The sequence below is a fragment of the Hetaerina americana genome, unplaced genomic scaffold (genome assembly GCF_022747635.1).
Source record: "Hetaerina americana unplaced genomic scaffold, ioHetAmer1.1.p SCAF_11, whole genome shotgun sequence".
Taxonomy (NCBI): domain Eukaryota; kingdom Metazoa; phylum Arthropoda; class Insecta; order Odonata; family Calopterygidae; genus Hetaerina; species Hetaerina americana.
The window spans coordinates 31,956,323-31,967,994 of NW_027286181.1; the positions used below are offsets into that span (position 1 = coordinate 31,956,323).

The following is an 11,672-nucleotide window of genomic DNA, read 5'->3' on the forward strand; positions in this document are numbered from 1 at the left end:
TTAAAATAAGCTCCTTCCCAACTCAATGTACTTCCTCCCTCCTTTCATTCCATCTAATATTGCTACCTATTCCTAGCTTGCCAAATATTCTACCCTATATCAGTCTTCGTCATCCCATTGACCATATGCTCTACATCCATCTTTCCTGTCTCCTTATGATTTCTTCCAACAATGCCTTCTCCTCCCCCACCATACCCACCAATACACTTCCTCATGTATTTTCCTTCCTGTCTGCTTCACCTTTATCATCCTTCTCCAAACCCACATTTCAAAATTCTCCAGTCTGTGTCCACCATCCTGCTTCAGTGACCATATTTCTGCACGTACATAACTATGCCCATATCAAAGTTTTACCGAGCCTTTTCTTAACATCCTTACTTAACGTTCCTGACATCAACTACCTCCTCTTGGTGAAATCCTCTTTTCCTGGTGCAATTCTTCTCCTTACGTCCCTAATACTGTGACCATTTTGGTTCAAAGCACTTCCGACATACGTAAACTGTTCTACCTGTTCTAGTTTTTGCCCCCCTTTTTTTATGCTAAGCTTAGTCTTTCTCTTTCTGGAAAATTGCATAACCATTGTTTTATTTACATTTATTCCCATCCGATATATATCGCACTGAATTCCTAATGCACTCAGCAATGCTTGCAACTAGTTGACTGACTTAAAATTAGGTTTGCCACTAGCGTGTACATATATGTGCTTCACCATGCCATGTTCTTTTCAGGGATTAAATGTGGATTTTTCCTTCCCTCACCCCTTAAATACCCCCTTCCTATCTTTCATCCTTTACACCTGGTGTTTACATCCCTTGCCTCACACCTTTTTAGTGGTTAGAGGGGTTTTTATGTAGACACACATTATAAATATGGATAACATAATAATTATGTGCAAAGGGATAATGCAACAACTCCTCCACATTAAATGAAACATCTTCAGAACCTAAGGAGTACTAGAGTATTGAAAGAGCTTAAGCCCAAAATTTTAATGTTCTTAGAATACATATTTATCAAAATGATTATGGAAGGCATAGATTCCCCTGGGCTGGAGAGAGGCTAATGTCACATCTATCTTTAAAAGTATAAATAAACAAGACCCCAGTAGTCATTTACCACATTCTTTAATCTCTCTCTCCCATAAAATCTTAGAAAACATAATAGTTAGCAATGCAATGGCAGTTCTTGATAACTTATATCCAGCAAACAATATAGATTCAGGAGAGAGAGATCTTATTAAGCTCAATTGGGTCTTTTTATACATGATATCTTAAATCAGGGGAAAAGGAAAACGTTTATCTGATTTTCTAGGAATTTTAAAAGGACTTCGTTCAAGTCCCACACACCAAATCGAGGTACAATAATGGAAATGCAAGAAAGGAAAGTAATACCTTCTCTGTTTTATGTCCTTCTTAATTTGTCCTATGTACATGTCTTCTTCGTGGAATCTTCCCTTCTATTTTTCCTTGTATTATATTCTTAATCAATCCATTGTGCCTGTGTGTCCAATCCATCTATTTCTTCCCTCTAGTCATCAAGTCCTGCATCTTTGGGGAAGTTTCTTTAGATAACACAAAGCTTTTACTAAATACGTTTTGCTTCAGTTATTGACATTTTTAATAGCAATTGAAATTTGCTAAGGGCAATAAGGCACAAGGTTCAATAAGTACCTCTGTTTGACGACAAAGGGCATTCCTGAGGGAAGTTTATGTTATCATCATGTCCTGCCATCTATCAAATGACGGCGAAACAAATTTCAGACTGATTTAAAGGTTAGTTTGGATTTGGCAGCCATTTGAGTAAGACGCGTTTTGTGATTTTTGCTAAGATGGAAAAAGAGCAGTATCGTTCGGTAATTCACTTTTTGTTTTTGGATGGGAAGAAATGCGAGGAGATAAAAGCAGAGTTGGATGCTGTTTATGGGAACACTTCGCCATCTATGACCACAGTTAGATATTGGTTCAACGAATTTAAACGTGGGTGAACATCTGTTTTTGATGAGAAGGGACCAGGACGCCCAACAGATGTGGTTACTGAGGAAATCATTCAAAAAGTCCACGGCATGATTCTCGCTGATCGATGAACAAAAGTTTGCAAGTAGCAGAGGCCATGGATGTGTTGACCGGAATGGCAATTAATATTTTACATGAAAAGTTGGCGATGAAAAACTGCCGGCCCGATGGGTGCCGTGATTGCTCACGGTGGACAACAAGCTGATCTGGCTGTCAACTTCAACGCAGTGTTCGCAGCAATTTAAGCTAGATACAAAGGTGTTTTTGCGTTGAGTTATCACTGTTGATGGATTCATCATTACACACCAGAAACTAAGCTACAATCAAAACAATGGATTTCTCCCGGTGAATCTGCTCCAAAGGAGGCGAAGATGGTCCTATCAGCCAGAAAGGTCATGGCAACGGTTTATTGGGATGCAAATGGCATCATCCTCATGGATTTTTTAGAAAAAGGAAGAACAATCACTGGGAAATACTACAGTACACTACACAATCTAGAAAGCATATGTTTCAAGTTTGAAAACGCAATATTGTTTAGTATTTGTTTGGCAGCCATCAATTGAGAACGTTTTCAGTGAATTAGTGAAAATGGAGACAATTGGTCATCATTATGTGATACAATACTTTCATTTGTTAACAATATTTTATTTCAGCCCAAACAATATAAAAGCTGAACTGGATTCTACTCTGGGTATGTCTGCTCCTTCATTGACAACAGTAAAATATTGGGTAGCAAAGTTTAAACGAGGCCATATAAGCTGTCAAAACAAGTATCGCATTGGTCGACCAAATTAGGTGAGGACTGTAGAAATGGTGAAGAAAATCTTTAAGTGCTACTGGATGATCCTCAACTGAAAGTGCACGAGCTACCAGACATAGTCAGGATTTCAAAAGATGCGGTACATCGCATATTAACTGAAAATTTGGACATGAGAAAGCTGTGTGCAAGATGGGTAAAGCATTTGCTCACACACGAGGAAAACCAGGATCGTAGAGATGTTTCAATTGAGTGTTTAGCAAGGTTTTATAGCAATAAAGCAGTATTTTTGCACCCTTTCATAACCATGAATGAAACATGGGTCCATTACTTCACACCCGAGACAACAGAAGAACAATCAAAACAATGGATTCAAAAGGGAGAACCGACTCCAAAGAAGGCGAAGGCAGTTTCATCTGCAGGCAAGGTCATCGCGTCGGTTTTTTTGGGATGATTTTCAATGACTATCTTGAAAAAGGAAAAGCTATCAATGGCAAGTATTATGCAAACTTATTGCAACGTTTGAGCGAAGAAATCAATCAAAAGCAGCCGCATTTGGCTTAGAAGAACGTGTTGTTTCATCAAGACAATGCACCAGCTCGCAAATCCATTATTGCAATGGTCAAAATCCATGAATTAAAGTTTGAATTGCTACCTCATGTACCCAATTCACCAGAATTAGTCCCCTCGTATTATTTTCTGTTTGCAAACTTGAAAAAACTGCTCGGTGGTCAAAGATTTTCCAACCGTAAAGAAGTTATGTCGGCAGTTAATGGCTATTTTGAGGAGCAAGACAAATCTTATAATAAAAAGGGTATCAAACTTATTAAATATTGCTGGGAAAAGTGTATATAGCTGAAAGGAGATTATGCTAAAATCCACAAAAATTTTTCTGTTTTCTTTGTTGGGTCGGGTACTTCTGGGACCACTCTCGTAAGTCCATTTCAAACACCAAAACAGACAAACTAGATACACAAAGACAACTACACCCAAAAGATAAATTAATTGGTAATATACTGGTCAAGGTTGGTTATAGGTAAACACAAAGATTAACCACTGCAGTACTTCTAAGCCCTTCCTAACAGTATACAATGTAACTCCCTACTGACTAATCTTTGACCTCTCCTTACCTCGCCCATCCAACATACTTCCCTCTATCACTGTCTTCAAATTACTTCATCAGTCATTATTCTTGCCTTCTTTGAAAATCTCCTTTCTTCCCTTACCCAATATACCTAGTCTCTCCCATTTGTTTCTTTTGCCCATTTTTCCAATTCCTCTCCACATCCACATCTCAAAAGACCCGCAGTCTATGCTTAAATTCTAGCCACAATGTTCCACAAAAATTGTAGCCTGAATTCTACCATCTGAGCATGCACACTTAGCGGGTGACTCTGTTATAAGTTGCTATCCCCGCATCTCCCACGGTTTCTTTGAATTTGCAAAACTATGTTCCATATCAATTTTCACCAAGCTTCTCTTTGTAACTTTAGTTAATGTTTAGACCATCAACTTCCTCGAGTTTATAAATGCTAGTTAACTTAATGCCTTTCCTCTTCAATTCCCTAGATACTTGGTTCATTCTTGTCCAAATCACTTCTTACATGGATGACCTGTAGTAATATCTTAGTTAGTGCCTTCCCATTTTAATATTAAAGGCAGTCTTCCTATTGCTTGAGGATCTCATTACCTTCATTTTCCTATGATAAATTCTCATCTAAGATGGCCATTCATTTTATGGGTTCACAAAAAATCTTAGAAAATGCTAGCAACTTATCTACGAGTAATGAAGGTGGCATGACAAGTGAAATTTCAAGAGCATTTATGCTATTCTTCTTTTCATGTGCAAACTAGTCTCATTCATTGATGAAAGAAAATGAGCATATATACTAGAGGCTTGTGATCTGCGAGTAATGCACATTAAAGGTAAAATTAAGTTGGACAGAGAGGAAGAAGTATGTTAAGTTCTTGAAGAGATGGAAGAAGTACACTAAGTTCTTGAAGAGATGAAAGGATTGGTTGTATATGATTGTAAAATCTGTTAAGGAGAATGGTAGGCAGCTAGGGAACAAGGAGGAAAGTAATTTGAATCTAGGTCATTTTTGGCAAGATATTAATGGAGGGGACCCCAAATACAGTCAATAAAATACAGGAATGATAGTTTTCATTTTTTTTAAATGTGTCAGAAGCCCCACATTAGTAGTCAGACATAGTAACCGACCCAAAGGAAAAAGAATCTTAGAATAATCCATCTCCCAGGCATGTGATATAAATTTGCAACGTTTTATTAATGGAGTTAATCACTCAAGGTGTACCAAAACAAGATTACTAGAATTTACAAGTTTTTATGCACATGATAACTTGAATGATACTATATAGCAATTACTTGAAGCATATTTGTTGAGTGTCCACCAGTTTGATGGCATTTGCCGCTATGAAATAATATTTCATTGAACTTTATATGAACTTTTTCCTATCAATCACTTGGCATTCTTTGCACATACAAAACTATTTGTGCCGGCACTGAAAGGAGTGATAGCAAATTTACGTATTCTTCAATAAGTCCATCATTTTTACACCATTACGACAAGAACGAAAATGGATGAAATTCGATTAACTCATGTATATCAGAGTCCACCACACTTACGGAAAGCACAACACTCGTATTTATTTAGTTCATATCCTACCTCTCTCGGATTAAAGTTTGGATCCCATCAACAATAATATTGAACAAGATATTTTTTATTGTTTACGCTGAATGATTATTACCTTCCTTACGAGATCATATGCTTAGATTAGCAATGTTTGTGGCTCCATATATACGGGTATGCCCTATTTTCTCATCTTGATGTGATGCATAAACAACTCACAGGAACAGATGAAATATCACAGTGAAACAGCATTTTTTTCATAACGCCACCTTTCATTTATAGTCCCTATTTTCTTCACCTACTCCTCAAGTTTCACACAGTAGTTGATGTCATTATGGCCAAATGATGCAATTCTTATTGCTACGGGTGTAAACATCAGGCTGGAATAGCAAATTAACCCATGGCATCCACAAATGACTAACTTTAATGCATCTACTATGATTATAAACTTAAAGTTTAGTTTTTTCATAGTGAAACATCATACAATCAAAATGCTTGCTTTGTATATATATAAACCAAGCATCAGACATTAGGTCGCTCTCCAAAGAGATATACCATATTCTCCGCCCATATCGTAACCTTCTCAATTACTTAAAAAACAGGAAGCACATGATTACTTGGCTAAAATAAATTCAATAAAGAGAAGTCAAGGGCTGACATTAACGAAGAAAATTCAGCACATCGTCGTGAGACGTAAAATTCTGTACTCGAAACTGTCCTATTTAGGCCAAAGAATATCTAGCTTAGTAAAAGCCGGCATGACTGAGCATAATGGCATTTTAATACACTTTCCACTAGCACTAAGATAGGATATTTATGGCACTGAATTTAAAGTTGCATAATGTTATCATACAACTTAGCCGTTAACTGGCGATCACTACTCAATTGATAGTCATGTTATTTACATCGTCACAGCAGGGAAATTCGTGGTGGCATGTAATGAAGCGGTTGTGCCGTAACAACCAGAAACAACCTTTTCCGGCTTGGAACATTTAAATAAAACAGTAGCACATTGTACTAATCGAACATCTTTACCAGGGAGGCATTGACATATACTCCAATCAAATAGCGCAAAAGATGAAAGACTACTTCATAATCGATGATATATTAAATATCATGATGTAAAATAATCACAATTTCACCTGGTATGGTCCATTGTTGTACGATGAGGAATAATTGCCTGAGGAATCATATCTTCCCTGGCCTGAGGATTTGTTGCCTCTGAAGTACCTATTGTTTCCACGAGAAGACATTCCACTCCGAGGACAGTTTTTCCACATTTGGCTGCGATAACCAGCCCCAGAACTAGATCGAGTATTATTCATGCTCTGGTGCCAATTACTCTGATGATTTTGCAGAGATGAAACCATCGAGTTAAAATGCAAATCTGAAGACATGTAATGTCTCTTGGGTAGATGTTGATCGCTTTCTCCATCATCATCGGGCTGCAAAAGAAGGGCATAAGTTGACATCAAAGAGTTGTAAACATCATAAAATTTTAGGCCTACGATCAAGTTTCAAGAACTGCAAACGTTCGTATCGAGCAAATCAAACAATAACATATACTAATTTGAAGTCATATGAATTACAACTGGCATTCTATACAAATAGAATAAAAAGGCAAAATAAGTAATAACCTTTCTCTTCATGCTATAATACTTGTCCGTGGTGAAGAATTGTTTACCACAATCGAAACAAAACTATCGTGTTATTTCACGAAAGCATGTCCCCCCACTGGCCAATATTGTATGAAAATAACTACTAAGACCTTAAAACCCAACAAAAATACTATTGTACATTAAAAACAATGTCAACAAGCTTAAGAACTATAAATTTCGTATGACTTAAGCGGATGCATAACGAATTGCTCTTTTGACCCTACACCCAGACGCTGGAGTGATTCTGATTACTAGGGCGTTATAAGTTTTCCGAAATGCCACCTGAAAGTCAATGGCGTTGCAATTGCTATGACGTCACATGACAGAAGAGGTTTCAGCATCGTATGGACAAGAATGGCGACATTCAAATGTGACTTGCGAATGTTTACATGTGTATGAAATAGTATGTATTGAATTGATTGTATGAAATGGATGTATTGAATGTTCATCCACTCGTTGCTCGCCGCCAGCTAGCTGAGTTAGTCTTTTTACACAATTTATGTGATAAACTTATAAAATGTTCACCCTTGTTAGAATTAATACCTTTTGATGTTACATTAGTTTATATCAGAAGGACAAAATTATTCCACATCGAATAATGCAGTATAAATTTGTCATACTATTCACCTATCACAAGGATGTTACCCTTATTTAATCTTCTTAGCTCAAATGTTGATTTGCACTCTGATACTTTGCCCAAATTTTTGATGAAATCCATAAAAACTTAATTAAAACTTTATACCAACCTAGCTTGAATAAATGTATTTGTGAATGTACTTTAATTAAATTTATTACTATAGAATTTCAAACAAAATTAGTTTCTCAACAAACTAATGAATGTGTTCATTTTCAAGTGTTTAATTGAGTATCTGTCATTTTAGAACCTTTTGTGTAGCATGGAACTATTGATCAAACTATCCCCCTTCTATCAGTCTTCAAAATCCCACCGCCAATTAAAACGCTCTGCATCCATCTTTCCTTCCTCCTTTGGATTTCTCCCAACAATCAATTCCATCTCCGTCACCACCATACCTAACCCTTCCTCATTTGTTTTCTTTTCTGTCCACTTAACCTTCTCCATCATTCTCCACACCTACAATTCAAAAGCCTCCAATCTATGCCTATCATCCTCATTCAATGAAACTATTTCCGCACTATACATGACTATGCCCCATATTAAAGTTTTAACAAGCATTTTGTATGATCCTTAATCAATGCCCAATCAATGTCTCATCAATATCCTCCTACTTGTGAAATCTTCTTTGCTTGACACAATTCTTCTCCTTATGTCCCAACTGCTTTGGCCATTTTGGTCCAAAACACTTCTGAGATAGAGAAACTGTCCCACCTGCTCTAGTTTTTGTCTTTATATCATTAGCCTTTCTCTTTTTGGAAAACTGCATTACCTTCGTTTTGTTTACATTTATTTTCCTCCCTTATCAATGAGGCTTGTACAAAAAGTATTGGCAACAATTTTTTCCTCACGTGTTCATTGAGTGCTGAATTCGAACCATCGGTTGAGTATGCACATGATCACAGATCTTATTGGCATTTATAAGATAACAGTGCACACAATTATCACGGAAAATTTGGTGTTACAAAAGATCTGCACTAAACTCATCCCAGAGGTCTTGACAGTTGGCCAAAAGCAAAGTCAAATGTTTGCTCACAGAGACCTTCTGCAGCAACATCACAATGATTTCCCATCCCCCTTGACTGTTTCCAACTCCCAAAAGTGTAATTCTTCCTCAAAGGACACCACCATTGGATTCAAAGTGCCATCAAAGAAGCTTGCATGTGTACCCTTAACAACCTTCCAGAATCTGCCCATCAGGGAGCCTTCAGGAGTCGTGGAAAAGCCACTGGCAAAAGTGAGTTGACACTCAAGGAATTTTCTTGGTAGAATTTGGAGGCATTGTTGCAATATCTGAAATAAACATTTTTTTCCTGAACATTTTCCCAATACTTTTTATACATACCATCTATTGCACTTAATTACCAATTAAATCAGCAATCCTAGCAACCCTTTGGCTGACTGACAAACTAAAGCTTGATCAACAACCAACCCAACTGATTTTATGTATTGTCCGCTAACTTTCATTCTAACCTCCAGTTCTTTTCATGCCTCTTTAACTTATGCCTCTACTAATATATTGAACAGCACAGGTGAGAGTGGACAGGCCTGTCTTACTCCTTTTTCTAATGCTGCACATCTGCTCTCCTTTAATCACTCTCACCTGAGCAGTCTGAAAATTGAGAGGTTGAGGATTAGTTTCCCACACCTTTGATCTACTCAACTGTTTCAGTCTATTAATGACCTCATTACTGCAATGCATAATGTGTGCCTATCTGAACCCAAATTGATTATCCCCGAAGTAAACTCTGCTCTCCAATTATTTAAAGCAAGGATTCATTGAAGCATAGGAAGATAGTCAACGATAAAGCTGACACTTTCTTGAAGAAGATCAACTGAGAGTGAAAAAACTATTGAATGCTGACTGAGTCAAAAATTGAATAACTGACTAACATAAGTATTTGTGACTACAGATTAAGAGGATGCCAGCTGGCAAATTCCTGAATTTCTAGAACTACCTAATTTGTTCAAAGGCAATTTCACTTGGTTAAACATTCTCTGAATATTTTGCTGCATGGGCGCATACATGATAATATGTGAAAAAATAAATTCCTGAAAAGATGTAATTACATGGACAATGAATTATTCATCCCTATCTCTTCTGTTGGCAAGTTTTAGCAAGCATTTTTGAAAATCTATCAATTGTGGTACCTTTACATAATTAAAGAAAATCCTCTCTACCTCAGGTGGTTGGAGGATTAAGAGACCTTAGAGGAATCTACACACACAACTTGCACAATTGAAAAGCCTTAGATGTTACTTTACCATGAACTATGTCTGATTGAACTTTGGTTTACCAAAAATGAAGTCAACCTGTATATATTAGTGATTATAGCTTGGCATCATTCTACTACCAGTCTCTACAAAAAATGGACATACTAGTGCAACAATTTTGGAGTGTAAAAATCATTCGCATTGACTGGGATTCCCACAGTTTCTATGGAATTTGGAAATACTAGTATTTATGTCTAAAAAGTATTCTTTTTAAAGTAATTGAATTCGAAACGTTTGGTTTGGAATTACATTTTGTATTACCTTCGATCATGTTGAAGAACCTAAGTCTGATCATAACTTCTGTGTTTCACTTTCCTAATAGGGTATTTGAACATTTTTGAAATGAACTGGAACTAAAACTATCACTTGTCTTGACTTTGAAGATCAATATCATAATTTGTGGTGAGTTTTAATATTGATGTTATACTGAAAATACTGATTTTCTTATTGTTTTAAATCATCTACTTACATATAATGTATACTAAATAATGTAATTATCTTTTTAGTTCTTAAGCTGTATAGTTTAACTATGATGACTACCTCCTCGCCATCAAGATTTACTTTACATCAAGCTTTACGTTTCAGAGTCAAACAACTCGAAAAAATTCTTCAAATAGAAGTAAAATAATAACTAGTATCATATTCCTTATGACTGAATGTTCAGAGAAATTCAAATTGCTTCTATCCTGGATCAATTGGCATGGTCTATGTTCAAGATCATTTGAGCAAGTTTTTAATTTTCTCTAGTTAATTTTCTAGATCTATTTTAACATTACTTTCCTGAAAAATTACTGAACTATAACCTTACTAAGAGGATAAATAATCCTAGGTGTACTGAGGAGTTATTAGCTCTTAGAATTGATTTACTTTGTTGCTAACACTCTAATAAAACCAGAGTAAGTCTGCACGACAAAGAAACTTGCATAAAATATTCAAGAGATTATCATAATTTCGTCAGATTTGCAAAATATAAATCATATATAGACTATATATTTTTTTAATGAATAGAACTATCAATAAGAGCAATTTAAGATTTAAGAATTGCCACCTGAAAGTTGTTGTCGTTGCAATCGCTACGATGTCACGTGACGGATGGCATTTCAGTATCGTAAGCGCGCGAATGGCAGTATATAAATGTCGCTTGCTCATCTGGAGCATGTGAAGTAATTTTTATTAATTTTCTCTAATTTGGTGCTGAATTTTTTATGGTTTTCTTATTATTTTTCTTCTCATAGTGTAATGTCTTTTGCATATCTAAAGAACGTGAAGTTTTGGGGTGCACTTCCTCATATGAAAGTAAATTTTAAGTTTTTCCGATTCCCGGATATAAAGGAAGAATATGGGAGATTTGCCTCTCTTGTAGTTCCCTGCACAGGTAATCAAAACTATAGTGGCATGGCAGTAATATCTTAACCAAAAGTATGCTGAGAAAGATGTAATCAGGAAACATTCACGAGGCCAGTTTATCTAAGCTAAAACTCAATTTATATTTGATTATAAATGTTGCCTGCGAAATTCCGGTGATTATAAATGGTGCGGAACTTATTTCTTTTAAAAGTTACACATTATGCGAATTTTAAACTATTTAACGCTTTTCATTGAACTTGTTAATCGACTTGTGACTAATGGGAATGGACCTCTTCACATTATGTCATGATGGTAATCCTGAATGATGTACTGTTTGGCGCA

At 36.2% G+C, this 11,672-nt stretch overlaps 1 protein-coding gene across 3 annotated transcripts in view; it reads right to left on the reverse strand.

Annotated features, from left to right (window-relative positions):
• Positions 1-7,324, reverse strand: part of LOC139701008 (zinc finger homeobox protein 4-like) — a 47,970-nt gene extending 40,646 nt beyond the window's left edge. For 2 of the 3 annotated variants that reach the window (XM_071599566.1, XM_071599567.1), the window contains exons 1-2: positions 7,055-7,323; positions 6,560-6,862 (exon numbers count right to left, since the gene is read on the reverse strand). In XM_071599566.1, the coding sequence (XP_071455667.1) occupies positions 6,560-6,862; positions 7,055-7,066 (315 nt within the window). In that variant the 5' untranslated portion in view covers positions 7,067-7,323. Of the gene's footprint in view, positions 1-6,559; positions 6,863-7,054 lie in introns of all 3 variants that reach the window. The other variant, XM_071599565.1, reaches the window with a different exon arrangement.
• Positions 7,325-11,672: the final 4,348 nt, after the last annotated feature.